Genomic DNA, 19,235 nt, shown 5'->3' with positions numbered 1-19,235 from the left:
ATTAAGCACCACTAGATTTACCTGAAAATACGAGTTACAACATCCTTGATTCATTTAACTTCTAATACTTGTTAATCACCCTTATACACTCTTGTATCACTTAAGACCAATAGGATTGATTTCTTATCATCTCAAAGATAATTCCTTCTTGTATTTATGTTAACTAATATATGGCATGAACTAACACATGTGGATATAGGTTGTAACATCCAGTATAATATACGGGCGTATTTTCTGGGTTTTGAACAGTGTTTTCGCTCAGATTTATCTTTACATGAAAAGTGGCTAAATTTCGATTACTTTTGAAATTGGGCTATTTTTGAATGACCAGTTGTAAATCTGGCTATTTTTAAATTTCTCGGTCTTATTTTTAAATTGGGCTAATTCCTAAATGGTACAATTGATTTTTAATCATCCAATTCAATCCAAACCAAACCAAACCAAACCAAACTCCACCCCAGCCCGCGACCTGAACCAGCCCAAGACCCCCCTCTAACCCCTTGCTCTCAAAAACACAGAACCATCTCCATCTTCGCAAAAAAGAACTCAGTCGCACCTCATCTGCAGAAAACACACTCTCGTATTCAGAGAAGTCATTCATCTCTCACCTGATTCTCACCCATTTCTCACTTCACACACACACACACACACAATAGCAGCCTGAAATTCAAAACGAAAAAATTCAAAAAAAAACTTAGGTATGGAAATACTGAAAACAATTCATAAGCTGTAGCTATTTAGAGAGCTGTAGTTTTCTCTTGCATTTCTGGGTTTCGAAGTGGATTCAGCTTGGATTTTCTGCTGTTTGTTGCTGTTCCTCCTTCAATTAATAGCTGAACCCCAATTTGATGTTATTTCTGGCCTTTATTTGGCTATTTTAAAGTCTTACTACTGCTTTCCAGGTATTAATCACTCTTCTGATTATGTATTCATCATTCGAATCAAATGACAACGTGTTCATTTTGGACTGACAGTATGTGAAACGTGAATCATGTTCTTACATGCTAAGTTTAATGTTTTTTTGTTTGCTGATTTGCATATCCTGATTGTTAAGCATGAGTTTTAATTAAAATGAAATTGTGATCCTTATGTTTGATAAAAAGCTGTGTAGTAATGGGTGATGAGAAGAGTTTTGTTCTTGTCTTGTATAGTTGTGACTTACAGACTTAGTCATTAATTGGTCAGGCTGTTATATTTGAAGCCAAAAGTCGGATTGAATGAACTGTGGGATTGGCAGACTTGAATTAAGAGCTGAGCATCTTCTGTTTATGTTTGGACATTGTTATAAATGCTGTAATTATAGTAAAATTACTTATTCCTTGTTGATTTCATTAAGGATTGTAATTAAAAGGCTTGATGTGAACTCTGTAAGCCGTTGATTGTTGGAAGGGGCTGCCAACAAAGATTTCTCGGAGAACAAGTATAATTACAGTGACATATACTTGCATCACTTGATAATCTTAGTCGTGGATCGTTGCTTTACAATGAGATATTCAAGCATCTTTACAATTTGTTGAAGTGAAATCTGCTTTATGTGAATTAGAATTCCCACGTATGTACTTCTTGTTCTCCATATGGTAAAGCAATCTTCATTCTGGCTTTAGCACTTCTTGGCAAGTGAGTTGTTAGTTGTCGACTAGTGAAGCCAGGTTTTTGACATACGTGGTTTCTAATTTCAAGGTTTGGTTCTTTCAATTGATTGGTTATGTCTGGTTCGTCTTGTTTATAATGAAGATAAACACAACTAAAATACAGAATATCTAGATTATAATGGTCTCTAGATTCTCAGTACTTGTTCTCCTGTGTTAGTCGAATTATCTCAGGGATGTTGTGAAAAATGAAAAGGAAGTTTGGTCTCCAAGCAATGAATTTCGTAGTTTGCTTTAGGCGCGATTAATAAATCATCGTGACTACAGGTACGGTTCCCATGGCATAATCATGATACCTAATTCCCAAATTTGGGTGCACATTTCACGTGACCCGATCATAACAACTTCAAACATTAATAAAAATAAACATGTCGTAAATCGCGGGTGCATTTCATGTAGCGTGATTTGCGATGTGTTCCATAACGGCAAGGGTACGACAATCGTAACTTGTTCAAGAAATAATTCCATAAATCCTAAAAAGCGGTTTAAAATAATTAAAATCGGTAATAAAGTTAAAAATGCATAATAGGTTTAAAACATGCAATTAATCAGATAATAGGCCAATTATTAATAGTTTAAGTGACCGTGCTAGAACCACGGAACGCGGGAATGTCTAACACCTTCTCCCGGGTTAACAGAATTCCTTATCTAGAATTTCTGGTTCGGAGACTTTTTAATAAAGTCGAAATTTTCCTCGATTTGGGATTTAAAATAAACCGGTGACTTGGGACACCCAAATAAACTATTCCAAGTGGCGACTCTGAAATTAAATTAAATAATCCCATTTCGATTAATGTCACTTTAATTGGAAAAACTCCCTTAATTTCTGTTAGGTAGTTTAAAAACTTTTAAAATTGTACAACAATAGTACCCCTTCCTTTGTCCGTTTCTTGTGAATGTGTAAGATTTAATTTTTGTTAGGTAGATTTAGGTTCTTTGTCTTTTCTATTAATATGAGATGTTGTAGTATCTGTTATGGCGCAATTTTATAAAGTTATATGATGTTTTACTTTAGGCATTTTTTTTCCATGATTATTTGAATTAGATTCCTTTTACCCATTTTTCTTTTATCTTTCTCTTGTTTTGCATGATCGACGGAGTGCAAAGAGTCCCAATGAGGGATTCAATGTGACTCGACATCGCCGTTGGAATAAGAACTTGCATCTCTTCTTCATTCCTCTTCACTATTTCGCTCGCTCTTCTGAAACACAATCGAACAGAGAAATCGAGGAGTTGCGAGAGAAAATAGCGGATATTCCCTTTCATATCTTGCTGATTAACCTTGCCTTATACTTTATGTGTTTTGACTACTAATGTGTTATTTGTATTTGTTTACGTTCCGTGTGTGATGATTTAAGTATAGCATATTTGTGGTTTTTTAATTATCTTGCATATATAGCTTTAGAGAATATTAATGTTAGATCATGAAATTAAAGGATTATAGTAGCATTTTAAAAGACTTAAAAACTAGACCTTTCACTTGAAGTCAGTCAAGTTTACATCCATCTTCACCAGAAATGGTTTTTCCTATTACGTTTCCAAGTGAAGATATAATGACGTTTTCAAATCACGTTTCTTTACGTCTTGACCTACTTTAATCGAAAATATTTGTAAAATACACGTCCAAATCAGTTTTTCTTTCAGATCTCAACATGATTTTTTTGGAGTTTAGACATCGAATCTGGATCCTTTAAATGACTCTCAACACTCAATATTCAGCCTTAATTAATTTAAGTACAGGAGCAGAAGCTAACATGTGTAAACATAATTGTCTACCAGAAAATAAATGGGAAAAGCTAAAAAACCCCATAGTAGTAACAGGATTTAACAATGAGGGAAGTATGATAACATACAAAGCAAAGAATCTAAAAATACAAATATGGGATAAAATATTAACCGTAGAAGAAATATATAGTTATGAATTCACAAATAAAGATATATTATTAGGAATGCCATTTTTAGATAAGTTATTCCCACATACTATAACAAAAACACATTGGTGGTTTACTCGGTCTGTTAACCATTTAAAATGGATCTTAAAGGGTGCTTTAAAAACCTTCGCTTTAAATTAATTGAACCCTTACCTAGAACCTTTAGGTTAAGTAGACCATTAACAAAGTTATTCTTTAAATTACTTTAATCAACATTAGGTGTCCTAATTCACCATAATTAATTAGGTGGCGACTCTTTAACTTCAATCAAATTTGAAATTGCCCATATGTTGTACCTTATTTTAACCAGTTTAAAATGGTCTATAACAATGTGAAGTTGGACGGATAGTCCCAACACCTGAAAGTATAAAGTCAATGGGGGTATAAATGTGTTCTTGTGTGAAAAGTTCAAGTCGATAGACATAAAGACGATTTGTGGCACAAGAAAATTAGTAAATATCCTCACATTGACTATATGGATATAGTCATTTCAGGTTTTAATGTGGCAATACATGAAAAACTTGATATGCGAATAATGGAAATCATTGAAGGATTTAATTGCTCTGAAGAATATTAAGGTTTCTAAGAAATTTATTAAATAATGTTTCAAAAATCCTTATACAGATTGAAACAATCAGGGTGTATGTGGTATAATCGTCTGAGTGAGTACCTGTTGAAAGAAGGGTACAAGAATGATTGAATTTGTCCTTGTGTTTTTATAAAAAGATCTAGATCTGAATTTGTTATAATCGCCATGTATGTTGATGATTAAATATCATTGGAACTCCTGGGGAGCTTACTAAAGCATTAGACTGTTTAAAAGATAGATTTTGAAATGAAAGATCTTGAAAAGATAAAAGTTTGTCTTAGCCTACAAATTGAATATATGAAAGATGGAATTTTTTCCATCAATCAACATACACTGAAAAGATTTTAAAGCGATTCTATGTGGATAAAGCACATCCATTGAGTATCCCGATAGTTGTGATATCATTCGATATAAATAAAGATCCTTCTTGGTCCTGAAATGTCATATCTTAGTGCAATTGGTGCAATGATATATCTTGCTAACACTACAAAGCCTAATATAATTTTTTTAGCTAATGTCTTAGCAAGATATTGCTCTGCTTCTACAATGAGATATTGGAATGGAATCAAACACGTATTGCGGTATCTAAAAGGGACTACCGATATGAGCTTATTTTATGGCGATGATTGCAATCCCGATCTTGTTGGTTATGCCGATACTGGGTATTTATCTGACCATTGAGATAGAATACTTTGAGACTAGTAGTTAATATATATATTCGTGCAATGGAATTGTTATTGCGCTACGAAAAATAACATAGAGCGAGGCAGTTTAAAGTGAAATTATCGCCCATACCCAGTCTGCTGCCGTCAGCCCGAAAAGTTGCGAGGGAAATTGAAATCGTTCAAATCCCCCAAAATTCCCCTCTCCCCCTTTTTATTTTCCCACTTCACTTCTCCTCTTCCCCAAAACTCCCCCTACCCCACCGGAAACATCACTTCTACGTGGGTCAACCTTTCTCCGAAAGCCGCAAATTTCCCTCTTATTGGATTTAGGGCAATCGCTAATGATTCGGAACTTGTACGATTCTTAGGTTTTGATTAAATCTCAGGTAAATCGCTATTGTTTCACTGCCCTAAATGCTAAATCAAATGAATTCAATAAAAAGCTTATAAAAGATGTATATTACGATATATTAACATCACTTGTGTGATTTTACTGATTATAATATTTGTTGACCATTTTTTGGTATCTGATTTCTGTGTTTTTCTTTTTGATTAGTGATATCTGAAGAAGTTATTTGTTAGTTAAAGTTAGAGAAGATGGCGAAGGTTGCTGCTGCGGGTCCCGTACATCCATCAAATGCACTTAAATTTGGTGGGGGTGGTGGTTCTAAGGTCACTGCCACCACAGTGAAACGAAAAACTCCATCTGAGTTACGCGTGAGTACCTCTTTTCCCAATTTATTTTTAGTCAGCTTTTTAAATATGAAAGTAGAATTCTTTATGGCTATATGTGTAATTTAAATGAGATGAACATAAGAATGAGAGATTATGTGATTATTTTGTGGGTGAAGAGAGCATTTGTTAGTTAGGCCTTGTATGTATAACTTCACTCACTTGTCCATCAATTGGGCCTTGTATGAGATCATTATCTCTATGTATTTAGAAATAATTTAATTTTAAACTTTTCATTTTACCTTTAATGTGATGAGTTAGCCACACAAATATTTATGCCTTGTTTTAGTTCACAAGTTTCAAAAGTATGTCTTTAAACTCTGTGCCTAGTCAAACTAATCACATAAAATGGGACAAATGGAGTGGTTAGTAACCTCTTTACCTGTATTAAAACCAAGATTTTAACTTATATTCTCTTACAATATAAAAAGTTTTTTACATTATACTTTTTACATTGCACTTTAACCTACCTATTATAGCAAGTTATTTACTTTATTTTCAAGATACCAGACTAGACTTATTTTGGATAATCACATGTTGTAGTGATCATAACCTAATTGTGTAAAACAGTTTTACATTATCCATATAAGTGCAGAAAAGTTAAGCCCTAAACGTTATTTTATTCCTCCATTACACTATCCATATCAGTGCATATGACGCACAAGTTTCTTTTTGCTTTTATTTTGAAAGAAACTCTTACAATATAGTTGAAATTAAACGTATTGGTTAAATTTACAATTAAAATTTGACAAAAAACTATCTTTTTTTTTTTTGAATTTTGTAAGTAGAACAAATCTCTCACCATGGGCATCCATGAGCGTCTTTCTCTACAACCACCAAATAGGCAAACACCAAACAGGCAAACACTGCACCCTTGTAGCTGTGAGCACCGACAATACCTGAGGCCTGATGCACATGCACCACAATTGAAGGATATTTGGAGAAGTAGTTGAATGAATGTTACTTCTCCAATCTGTTCTTGCTTTCAAAAGCAATCCTGCAAACTTCCATATCTCTGTTTAGATCATATATTTTGTGAGGAGAAGTTGCTGGAAGGAGATGGGTTCATCTCCAGCCATTACAATGGAGAATAAGGCTGCCTGCATTTGACTTATTGGTGCAGCTGTAACAGGAATTGTGCATGTCATCTGAGATTTTTTATGCGTGTCCAGGGAGGGATAAAGGAATAGAGGGGTGGTAAGAGAAAATGGTTCGGCAACATAATTTGATGAGGAATATCTTCTGGTTTGTGTACGTGTCAGCTGAGGGAGGATGAAGAAGTTAGAGTTGCGTATTGTTTCCAGTTTTTTTTTTCAGAAAGTCAATCAAAGAGTGTAAACATTTAAGTTTAGCTAGCAAATCAAAGAAAAGGAAAATATAAATGGTCGCTTAAATGATTGAACATTACTTTAATTTGGTGTGCATTCAAACTATTGATAAATGGTTACCTTTTCCTTCCAATTTTAAGCCTAAACTGGAGTGCAATGAAAGTTGAGTAATTGCTTTGGGGTGGTTGTATTCTTACATCAAGTAGGTTCTACTTTCAAAACATGACTAATTTTCTCTTCTCGTGGTATGATCAATTGAGATGTTCACTGAATAATGTTGTAGTTCTAGATGCAAAAGAATGTGCCTTAGCTCATGTCATGTTATCATTTCCCGTCTGATCTTGTGCACATACAATCATACATGCAATATTTATGTTAGTCATGTGAAGATGGTGTGTGATTTTCACATGTATTGCCCTTTTAAAGTACTTTTATTTGTTAATACAAATGGTATATATGGAGGTACGTATTGGCTTTCAACATACGTGAATGACTATTATAGTAAAAGCTCGCTGGGGGCATGCTCTTTGAAGCGTGTAGCATAGGCCCTTGGTGGCTTTGCTTATACGGCACATTGGTGTGGGCACGAGGATGTTAAGGCGTGTGCCTCATCGCCCATAGGCTTTGTCTTGAAGAGTGCACACTAGGCAGTAAATATAATTGGCAAGTGAATTTTATTTGTTAAGGAAGCAATATAAATGAATATGTTGGTGATTAAGAAAACAAACAACATACCCAGTAAAATCCCACATGTTGGTGATTAAGAATAATATAAGAAAGTTAATATATATAGTTAGTCATGAAATGTGACTTAGAAAATTTAAATTGCATCTTTGTAGATCTAGTAAACCTTGGTGCTTTTCTTCACTTTTTCTTTTGACACACTGAATATGACAGGGAGAGCAATTGAAGAGAAAGAATACTACACAACCCGTGGATGAATCATCAGCCCCAATTGGTGGCTCTATGAGGTAATTTTTGTTTCCATTTCTCTTATAACTTTTTAATTGCAACTAACAAAGTCCATCCACTTGTTTGAAAGCAATGGTGTTTTCCCGGGGTCCAAGATATCTGATGTATCGAAGAACCCAAGATATGTCGATACTCGTGTGGATGAGTTATTTCCTGTCAGAAAAAACAGCATCAGGCTAAATTTGATTTTGAGGAAAGAAAATGTCAAGGTGAGTTTACTTATTGTCGCGGTACTTTTATTTGGAATCTATGTAATTCAGCAAATGCTTCGACCGACTTCTTTTTGTGTTTTCCCTCACTACTTAAGTATCTTTATTTCTTCTCTCTGGCAGGAAAGTTTTCCAGCAGAGCAAAGTGGTAGTATTAAAAAATCTTCTGTGCCTTCAGCATTTCCTGCTGAGAATCAACAGCAATTGAAATTGTAATTATGTAGAATAGTATTAAATATTGTAGGAATGTATTCTGCTCATTTAATGATTTTTTCATATATTGTCATTGACAGCCCAGAATCCTTTCTTCCTTCAACTGTAAGTGGAAAAGATTGTGCAACCAAAACTTGTAGCACAAGTCAAAGGTGCAATGAAAATACCTTCCGCAGCGTCACAGAGCTGTCACTGGGTGGTGTAGATGCACATGGCTTGTCTACTATTGATATGGTACTTACTATTACCAGCATCTATCCTCTTTAATTGCTCTGTATACTTTTTTTTTCAACGCTCTTTATACTTAGAGAAAGCTAAGGATTAACCTTTTATCTTCTATTGATAGGATAAAGCCTTAAGAGGACTGGCTACCCATGAGCATCAAGTTGCTTCTGCTAAAATTGCTGAATCCTCTGAACCAGATGGTGGTTCAAGGTCAAAAATTTTCTCCTCAGAACTCCATGTCCCATGTAAGATGACCCCGTTGGATCTGACGATGAAAACTAATATACGAGTTGTGTCTGCATCTTCCATCAACTGGTGAGCGATGACTTGATTGATTTTGTTATATAATGAGTCATTTTAGTATCGACGCATGTCTACATTTATTTGTTGGAAAAACTGTCCATATGCATTGTATTCCTTAGTTGAACTCATAAATGTTGAGCTCCTGTTACAACTTATAAGGAATCTGTTTTCTCTTGGTTTTAGCACGAAAGAATTTGTGCGTCTCTGGAAGTTTATTTTTCCACCAATAAGGCAAGATGTTTTGAAATACCCGCAGTCCCGCACTATTTGGATCTGGAGTTATAGAGCTTGTTTATGATATTGCTCTAAGTGTTTTAGGTTTATAATGCAGTATCTGATGCATACAATTTCTTTCCTGAGAGTTTACAAGTTCTCTTAAGTTATCACATGCTAAAGTAATACTTGATGGCATGTCACTTAACTAAACCAAGTGGCATAACCATTTAACAAGTGAGAGATGTACATAACATTTTCTCTGACCAAGTGACCATGCCATGAACTGTGTCCCCAAAAAAAGACAAGTGTTGCTGCATGTCTTATTACTTTGAATTGTGTTCCTCGGTGTTGTGTTTTTAAGGTTAATTGTGTCTCGTATAATCCTGTAGGTTTCATAGATTGATCAATTGTGGCACCGGCAATGTGGTGGCGAGGTTTACATCCTCGAATTGTTCCACCGGTCAAAAGATGACCTGCTTTTCTGAAATGAATTCTGTTTCCCAAGCAGTTAATCATTGGTCATTGCATTCCTGGATGTATCCGCAGTCTCCTCTACCGCCTTCAGTTATATCAACTTTAACATTGTCTGCTTCAATGGGAGGTATTTGCTGGATTCTTCTGTATAGTCCTACCTTTTGCTTGCTATCTTTCCTCCTGACTGTAGAATTTTTACTTTTAATCCTAGGGCAACTGGACTTTTTAAGCGAAAGGCAGCTAGCATGGCAGGATTCCTTTCGAAGTTTATATTACATGCTTCGGAAGAATGTTTGCAGCATCTTCTACGGTAAGTGTCATTTTAGTTACCACCTTCATGTGCCACTAATAACTGGCATACAGTTTTTAACTTTTTATTCTCTTCGCATTTCATGAGACTTCACACTTATAAATAGTGGTGATTTAGGATGGACATCTGCAACTTAGAAAAGGGAGAAATGCAATAAATGAATTCTTTATGATATTATTACTTGATTAGGCAATTGGGTCTTACCAGTAGAGTCTCTGATATTGGTCTACAAGGAGTTTTTAACAGACATGTACCTATTTTCAGCCTAGTTATGTTACTTGTAATCATAGAGAAACTATTTGAAGTGATTACGGCAGGTTCTGTTTTACACGGAATCCATGGTTCTACTATCTATTTTTCCCTCCTTTTTCATATGTATTTTCCATTATTATGTGTTAATGATCATTGTTTAACTTTTTTGGTTTTTGGTACTTGTGAGTTGTGATGTTAGTTAACTCCTAGGTCTAAAGGTCTGGTCTTCAGCTTATTGGCTTATACATAGGGGTGGCAAATGGGCGGGTTGTGCTGAATTTGGGCGGGTCAAGATGGGTTTGGTCAATAAATGGGTCATTGCCCAACCCAGCCCCTTTGGGCTAAGATGGGCTGGGTCAAGATGAGCTAAACAATGGGTCATAGCCCAACCCGCCCAACTTGACACATGTTTTAGAACCATGCTCATCTTGCATAAACATAGCCTTTTATACATAACCTGTAATACATCATATGTATAAAAGGTAAATAAATACTAGTATTTTCAGAATCAAAATATATTTTCTTAAATAACAAATTAGTATTTAAAATGTGTAAGTTGAAAAATATTTTGCAGGTGGATTGGGGTGAGTGGGTGGTGCAAGAAAACAAAAAAACGGAAAATTAAGAATACAAAAAAAATAAGTAAAATAAATTGTTTTTGAGGGGGTTTGCGGGAGGTGAGGTGGGTGGTGCAGAAAAACGAAAAAACAGAAAATTGAAAATACAAAAAAAAAGAGTAAAATTGGGGCAACTAAGTAAATTTTTTGCAGAAAAACGAAAAAACAGAAAATTGAAAATACAAAAAAAAAAAAGTAAAATTGGGGCAACTAAGTAAATTTTTAGATAAGTTGGGTTGAGATCCTTTTGTTTTAGGTGAGTTTCATGGGTTGTATTTGGGCTACTTTATGGGTCAGAATGGGCTATAAAAATAATGGGTTAATTTGGGCTCAAGCCCAAATAGCCCCATGAGCTAAAATGTTTGTAGCCCAACCCATTAATCTCTGGCGGGTGGGATGGGTTTGGGCTCAAATTGCCACCCCTACTTATACATACTTGCCTTTAAGAGCGCTACTCTGAGACAATTTAAAAACACATACAAAAGTTCGCATTGCCGTGTCCATTGAAGAACTATCCAATGGTGATGTAAATGACAGCCATTGGTACTTGCCTGTCACTTCTTCCATGATTGTATTTATTTGCCTGACTACCCTTCTTTGCTCCCAAAAGTCCAGAAAGGGTAACACCTGAATTAGATTAGATCTCTTTGGATGAGGTGATATAGAATCTAATTAACATAAACTAAACAATCTGATTTTAATTTTCTGTTGTAATAACTCTGTAAAACTAAATAAAGATGCAATTGTTTGTGGATACAGTTTCTTGGCAGCTTAAAAGTCATTCCCTTTGTTCAATTTTATATTGCACTCTTTCCTTATTAGCCTGTTCCAAAATGAATGACTTCCGTCATATAAAATGAAATAGTGGGAATACCTCTTTTTTTGCTTCATTGTAGTGATTTGAATTCTATGTATTCATGTTCTCTCTCTGTTTTTAACTTTGCAGTCTGCACAGCTCAATTTGTGGTCATGTTCACCAGTTCTTATTCTGAGGAAAACTGCATTTGCAATGCATATATATCTCAGTCAACCCGTGGTTTGAGGTCATCACTCAAAGAACATGTAAGATGATGGCTTGATGGTACTTCTTATTTTGCTTATTTCTTCATGGTATTCTTCAAGCACAGTTCTGTTGTTATCCAGCTCGTTTTGGCCTATTTGGTTTTTGCTGTTACCCTCCTGCAAAGTGCTGATACAATGCTTTTAGTTTGTGATTGTAAAAATTGATCTTGGAGCAGCTCGGGGATGTTCTAATGAGTCACTAAAGTTTCATATACTTGATTAGGTCTAACCTCTACAATTTAAGCTCCTCAACAACTAGACTAGTTTTAATGATGTAATGATTTGCAGGTAATGTTAGTTTGGATTTGAATAGCATCTTAAATTGCCTGATAACATTACACAAGTTATGAAACTTGGTACATGCTCCAGTGGAGAAGTTCCATATGTTAGTCCATAAATAGGAGCCGTAAAGCAAAAGGTGTTAAAGACAATATAGCCCCAGGACTTTAAGTGAGAAGCGAATGCATGGTGTGTAAATATTGCATCACGTAACCTCTATCTGTTGAAAATGTGTTAAAAAGATAGGAAATAAGTTTTTTTTCCTTTTCTAAAAGCATAAAGCTGGCATTCTAGCTCAGTATATTACTACAGTATAACAAGTGACAAAAGTTGGTGCCAAGTCTTTAGGAGCAAGATAGAATAACTGATCAGTGGACTCTTTGGCTTTCCACAGCCATTTGAGTCAAGCAAATAAAGTTGGGCAAAACTATTTGAAATTGAAGTTGGAAAATAAATTATTCGACATACAAGTCCAGGGCACAACTTCAACTGTTTTTTTGAAACTGGCCAAGCTCAAAGAGAGTGCTTGTGAGTTACAAGATCTAAGACACCCCATAGAAAAAGAAAAAGAAGGGATTGTGACTGTACAAAAAAGAAAGTCTACTCCTGTAGAGAGTTTATGAACTCTCTTCATCCTGAATGTTGTGCCAAAAACCGCAAAAAATTAATGATTTGAGTTGTCTTTTTAGAAGGCATCTCTTGTACAAAAGTGCGACATTGACTTCCATATACTTGCATAAAAAAGAAGGATTAGGAAACACTATCAGCTATAACAGTAAAGAAGGATGATTAGGATTTGACTCCTGGTTTCATTGTCTCCTGTATGTGCTATCTAATATCACTCAAGTGGTGATGCTAAAGTGCTGAATGGGCATGCATTTTAGCTGTGTGATTATGCATTTTGTTGCATATGTAATTTGTTAAGCTGATTATGTGTTGCAATCTTTTGTGGTGGTAGGATGTTTCTTTTTCTATGCCGCTTTGCCGCTCAAAATTGGAGGAACTTAGTACAGAAGAGCTGCTTGAGCTTTCAGAGATTGAGAAACAAAATCTGGGCCAGGTAAATTTGTCATGTAGTTGAGACTCACGTGGAAAAAAATCCGGGAGAGAAATTTGCTTACAAATCTTTGTATTAATGATGTCAGATTCTTTGACTTACTTGTCAATGCCTAGTTTTAAGAAAGGGAGAATTGTACAAAGTATTAAAAAGGGCAGCCCAGTGCACAAAGTATCCCGCGTTCACGCAGGGTCCGAGGAAGGCTGCACCCTAAGGAGGTGTGATGTAGGCAGCCTGCCCTGATGCAAGCATCAGTGACTGATTCCACGACTTGAACCCGTGATCAATAGGTCACACAGAGACAACTTGACCGTTGCTTCAAGGCTTCCCTTCAATTGTCCAAAGTATTGAGTGTTTTTTTCATGTTATGTCTGAGTTTCCTTTGCCTTAATGAACTTAACTTTCTCAATGTGGAAATTTTGGAGTAATTATAGTGATGTATAAAATTACTTTAGTGCTTGCTAGAAGAACTGTCGCGGTGTATTCAAATATTGGATTATTCAGTTTCCCCTTTTACCATGAAAAACTTTTTTATTGTTGAAGTATGTCAACTGCTTCCTTTAACAGCTTAAACTGCCAGAGACGAGACACTTTATAGTTCACAACATTGCCCCCCTGCCCCACCCAAATATTTTTTGATTTTTTTTCCTTGGGCCACACACATGGAAATATTTCATTTATAGGTTATGGTAGGCTGAACTAAGGACCTTTGCTTGCTTAATATGTTGAAGTGTGTGAATAACCTGATTTAAAAGCTTAAGTTGTAGAGGGGACATCCTTATTTATTTGTTGGTTTATAATAATTTTTTTTCCAACTGGTGAGTTTAATGTTTTATGCAGACTAGGCGGCGGGGTGCAATGTCTGATGTGGATAACCGGCCCCAATCTCTGCTGGCATTCACTGGAAATGAGAATGTTCATTCTTTATATGATTTTCTACTGAACTATAGGTAAGCTCATAGTTAATAAAAAAGTTTAGTTGTCTTCATTCCATATCCTCCCTTCCATCATATTATGCCACAGTTTTGATATTCAATTTTCTAAACTACATAGCATTTTGTCAAATTTTCAGATATTTCTTAACTTCTCTAACTGGTGTGGACGTCCCTGCGTTGTATTCACGTATCCCATTTGAGAATGCTGCATTCACTGCCCCTGAGGTTGGTTTAAGACTTATGCATAATCTTGTTTCTTCAATTTGATTGTCCGAATAGTTGGGTTAAAGCCATGACCTTTGGGGTCGTTCTTATGGAGATGAGATAGTACACGATTATAAGACAATTATAGTATGAGTAGTAAGCAAATACATGGATTGTAACCGGATATACATTTGCAGTTGTGTGTTTGCTTGATTGTGATGAAGACTTTAACGGAGGGCTCAATATAACACTGTTCTTGGTTTGCCCTTCAATGAACATTTTCTTCCTCCCAATCTTCACCCAAGATTGGAGTCTCTCACCTTATATCCAAAGGATAATTTCGGCATTTAGGGGCCAATATGGTTAACCGATCAAAAAAGAAAGATAACAATCCCAATATGCTCTTTTTTTAAAATTTTAATTTTGTAAATAGTAACTCCCATATTAGCAATTTCATTTTCCCTAAGATAATAAAATGTACACACGTTATCATTTGTTGTATTGTTGATAGATCTATCTTGTTTATCTTATGCTTTTAGATAATGTGTAGCCACTTAATTCAACAGGAATACTGTAAAAGTTTTTTTTTTTTAACATGCCAATGATTGTGCCTGTACTTGCCTCAGTGTGGCTTTATGCTTCATAAGCTGTCTTCCTCTGTTAGGCGTTTAAACATAAGCTATCAGATTTGTGGCACTCCCCTAAAACTAGTAATAATAAATGGGTTTGTGAAATACAAAACAAACTCGTTTCTTAGTTTGAACTTGGAAAAAAAAAATAGAGCATGACAGTCTATTCTAGAGTTCAGAATTTGCCACTGTGGGATATGCAGCTATAGAAAATTTGAGGGCTACACCTGCTGACCAGTAGTATAACAGCGGCACATTTTTCTAATAGTGGAGGCTTAAAGTAAATGAGTTACTGCACTTCATTAAGTGTCACTCCCGATGTGGGGCTTATTATATCATATCAATTTCTATTAAGATACACCCATGATATGTCCAGGATGCCCTATCTTGTTAGTTTCCTTATTTGTCAATTTATATTGGATACAAGTACCTTAAGAAAAGATGCTTGCGGCAGAACAAAGCATCACTTGTCTAAGTGTTTGACTGTGAATATAGATATCAGATACTATTTTCTTTGGCTAAATAAATGGATGAACTATATCTATGCTTGTACATAAGATATGTAATTGAAGGTGGCATGTCGCAGTCTGCTTGATATTTGAATGTTTGTTAAATTTGATCTGTTCGTTCATAGTTGAGACCTTAAATCTGTTTTAATCTTTGAGGCAGTTGAGTTTAACTAAAAATTTGCTGAATAAAACACGCAAAGACTTGCTCTTACTTTGTGATACAGGCACACATGCACGACACACTCTTTCATTTTTACAAAAACTGTTAGTGATCTAGCTCTTTTATATGCCATAAGCTATTATCTACCTATGTTTTTTTATAATAGAGAGGCTAGGCTCGATGGACGTTCACAAAGCATTATCTGCACCTGCTGTCTTACTATCCCAAAAGATCTTGCTTTCCACTGTTGACTAATAAGAGTAATGTCTTTTTATAAAAGATAATTTCTCAATATACTGAGTCTTAAGCTGATTATTACTTATTATGCTACAAAAAATAATCTCTAAATGTCTTCAGTCGAGAGCTTGTTATTGCATTATCAATGTGTTCCGTCTTAAGCTGGTTATAGTGTTATCCAGAATGCAAATAGATATCACTATACCTACTCTGCAGGTCAGATGCAAGGAGGTCAGGAGAATTGATCAGGTAGCTTTTCAAGGAATGGAGTCAAATGTGCCTTGTGAGCATAATCAGCAACCATCTTCTGGGATGTGCTATAGTGTTGAAATTAAGGGTCGATACCTTGCCCCATGGGTAACCTCTGCTATATGTGATGCTTTCAGCTCTAACAGCACAAGTTTTGAGGCTAGGTATACTGTCTACAAAACACTGTTCACATGGATTATCTAGAATATATTGTTGCATGTAGTGTATTAAAACATGTTCTTTTACTGGTTGGAAGGGGATATTCCTTGGGGTGGTAAGATGTCCCAAGAGAAGTGAATGCTATCAGCAGATGATGCCCCTAAAGTAAGTTTGTAAGATGTTCTAAGAGAAGTGAAACGCTATCAGTAGATGATGCCCCTAAATAGGTGGAAGTGTTCTGCTAAGTTGATAGACGCCAAAAAACTAAAACCGGAAAGTGCTGCTTTGTATTCCTTACTAAAAAAAAGTGCTTCTTTATGTTGCATATTTCCAAGAACTTCCAGACTAATATTTTACTTAGGCCGTGGATTTGGTCTAGTGTCTTCAATATAGTGCAAGTGAGAAGATACTCAGAACTGGAGGGTTATTGAGAACTCACCAACTTTCATATTTTGGAACATGAAAAACCTTGAATGTCAGCATTTCATACTTGGTATTTTGGTTACAAAAGATCTACTGAAAGAAAGTTGAAACTTAAATGTTTCAATGTCAAAATCCAACTGGGAGAAATCCTTCAGTAATATGAAAAAACCTGCTAGTATGAAGATAGGTCTACTGTAGTGTCCAAATACTTGGACGATCCAACTTTTGTATTTGTATTCTGTTCAGAAGTTTTAATTTATCTTACTGATGCTGTTTTGTTTTATTTATTTACTTATGTATTCTTTTTTTTCTTTCTTCGTGGTATTTTATGGCTTTGCAGTTTTATCACAGAACCTACTTCGGTTGGCTTGAATACTTGTCTCAGTGTTAGCGGGAAATGTTCTGATCCACAAGTTTCAGCAACTGAAGCCTTGGATAACGGTAGCCTCTGTTTTGGTATCCCAAATACCAAATTGTGTGCCCAGATAAATTCTGCCTTTTTAAAGGGCGTGAAGTACTTTGGCGGTTCATATACTGCTTCTCTTTCACCTGTTTGACATCCTGTGTTGTGACATATTCTGGGTAAATTATAAACTGGCATCTGTTTTTGCTGCAATACATCTTTCTGTTTGTAAAGTTGTTCAGTAATTGTTTGTGAGTGAACTTTATTTTGTCAAATTAATAGGAGGCACGGTTCATCCCTCATTTTTATTTTAAACTAATCTTGCTGTGTAGCGGCCTTGAAAGCTAATGCAGCGCATAATTTGCAAAAAGGCTGATGATTAATGCAACTACAAACTTTATGCATGCAATTGCCATTAAAAGTTCATAGTTGTCCGTGTTGGTTCTGGTGATTGGGATTGCTCTACTGCTGTGCATTGCAGTTGATGGCATTTGCTATGCCGTTGTTTCTTGCAAACTTTGCTTAAGAGGTGGCAAAATGGTTAAAGGAAAACAATTATCCATCCATATTATACATCAAAAAATGGGTTGGATAATGAACCATTTAAAAATGGGTTGAATATGGATAAAGAACCATATTATCCACTTAGAAAATGGTTAACCAAATGGATAACTAATGTGTTTAACTTTTACATTTGTAAAGTCTCAAATTGGTTTGGAAGACTAGGAATTCTCTTATAAGTGAATATATTTAAGAAGCCATGGATAATAAGGATATCCATATTAATCGCCGGATAAATCCGTTTTTATCCGTTTCAAATACGTATCGGGTCGGATAATTTATCCATTTTTTACATTACCCGTTTTGAATCATGATCGGGTCGAATCATGTGTCCGTATCGTACATTTTCCTCATTCTATTTTATGAGTTTGCGAGTTATAAGCTTGTAATGCCTGGTTCGAACCAATCTTTAGTTGTTCCATGCGCAATGAAAGGCTGACTTTTCTTATTGTCAAGTAGCTAATTGTAGCTGCAGCACTATATTTTTCTAAAAATCTAGTTTAATGTGATTTTGGTTTGAAGCCATTCACTGGAAGTGTTTTCCCTTCCTTTATTGCTCTTAATTATGCGGAAATATAAAACATGAATATTTTCATGTAATTATCAACTGAGTATCAGTTAGCGAAAGAAATTTAGGGTGTGTTTGGTACGAAGGAAAATGTTTTTCATGGTAATTGTTTTCCTAGAAAATGTTTTCATGGAAAATGAGTGGTTTTATCACTTATTTTTCCTTGTTTGGTTGGTGAGTAAAAAATATTTTTCGGAAAATATTTTCTATTGTTTGGTTAGAGAGTAGAAAATATTTTTTTATGCAACCCTCCTCCCCCTCCCCCCTCCCCCACCCCTTCCGCGAGTCTCTAAAAATTGACACAACCCATTTTTTACGCAAAAATTGCGAACTTTCGAACCTGTAAATTTTATAATTTTTAAACCCGTAAACTTCCAAACACATAAACCTCGAACTCATAACTTTGGAACTCGTAAAATTTCGAACCTGAAAACCGAAAGATGAAAAAACTAAAACTGAAAATATATAAAGAAATATATTTTTTTCGGGGGGAGGGGCAGAAAAACGAAAAAACATAAATTTGAAATTACAAAAAAAAAAAAGCTTTTTGTGGGTGGGGGTGGTGCAGAAAAATGAAAAAAACAAAAATTTGAAATTACAAAAAAAAAGTTTTTGTGTGCAGGGGGGGATGAGTGTGCAAAAAAACGGAAAAACAGAAATAATTTGAAATTACAAAAAAAAATTAATTTTTTGGCGGGGGAAGGGAGAGGTGGGGAAGGGGGTAGCATGGTGGGTGGTGAAACAAAAATGAAACTGAAATTTGAAAAAGAAAAGCCTTTTTGAAGAGGGGGTGAGGTTGGGTTGGGTGTTGGGTAGGGGAATAGGGTGGGGAAGATTGAGAAGAAGTTTTGAAAAATATTTTCCTTTCTCTTAATAAGGAAAACATTTTCCTCGAATTGGAGGAAAATGAGTTCATAAGGAAAATATTTTCCAAAACATTTAAGCCAATCAAACAGGATTTCAGTTGTACTTTACTCTCCCTTCCAGAATTATCCACAATTTCAGGTTTTGCAGTTACACGTTATTAAACTATCTTGAAAGACATCTCCATTGGCCAACACGAGGTCCTTTAGCTCGTCTAAAAGAATTAGCAAGCTCAAACCAAACAAGTACCT

The 19,235-nt window shown here is 35.3% G+C and overlaps 1 protein-coding gene across 1 annotated transcript; it reads left to right on the top strand.

The window, feature by feature from the left end:
• The first annotated feature begins 537 nt into the window (after window positions 1-537).
• LOC138882090 (uncharacterized) lies at window positions 538-17,293 on the top strand. The gene is made up of 15 exons (XM_070162446.1): window positions 538-902; window positions 5,391-5,551; window positions 7,792-7,865; window positions 7,937-8,075; window positions 8,199-8,287; window positions 8,369-8,522; window positions 8,635-8,828; window positions 9,422-9,633; window positions 9,718-9,816; window positions 11,632-11,747; window positions 12,985-13,086; window positions 13,924-14,033; window positions 14,156-14,243; window positions 15,974-16,170; window positions 16,929-17,293. Exons 2-15 carry the CDS (start codon window positions 5,432-5,434, stop codon window positions 17,143-17,145), a joined length of 1,911 nt encoding a protein of 636 aa, XP_070018547.1. The 5' UTR covers window positions 538-902; window positions 5,391-5,431; the 3' UTR covers window positions 17,146-17,293.
• The last annotated feature ends 1,942 nt before the right edge of the window (window positions 17,294-19,235 follow it).

Source organism: Nicotiana sylvestris, chromosome 11 (genome assembly GCF_000393655.2).
Source record: "Nicotiana sylvestris chromosome 11, ASM39365v2, whole genome shotgun sequence".
Classification (NCBI taxonomy): Eukaryota; Viridiplantae; Streptophyta; class Magnoliopsida; order Solanales; family Solanaceae; genus Nicotiana; species Nicotiana sylvestris.
Note: the sequence above shows the minus strand (reverse complement) of the source record. Positions and strands in the feature narration are given on the sequence as shown.

Coding starts and splice junctions, on each gene's coding strand:
- LOC138882090 (XM_070162446.1), top strand. CDS start 5,432: ATGGCGAAGGTTGCTGCTGCGGGTCCCGTACATCCATCAAATGCACTT. Junction 7,866..7,936: donor CCAATTGGTGGCTCTATGAG/GTAATTTTTGTT, acceptor CTTGTTTGAAAG/CAATGGTGTTTTCCCGGGGT. Junction 16,171..16,928: donor AGCACAAGTTTTGAGGCTAG/GTATACTGTCTA, acceptor ATGGCTTTGCAG/TTTTATCACAGAACCTACTT.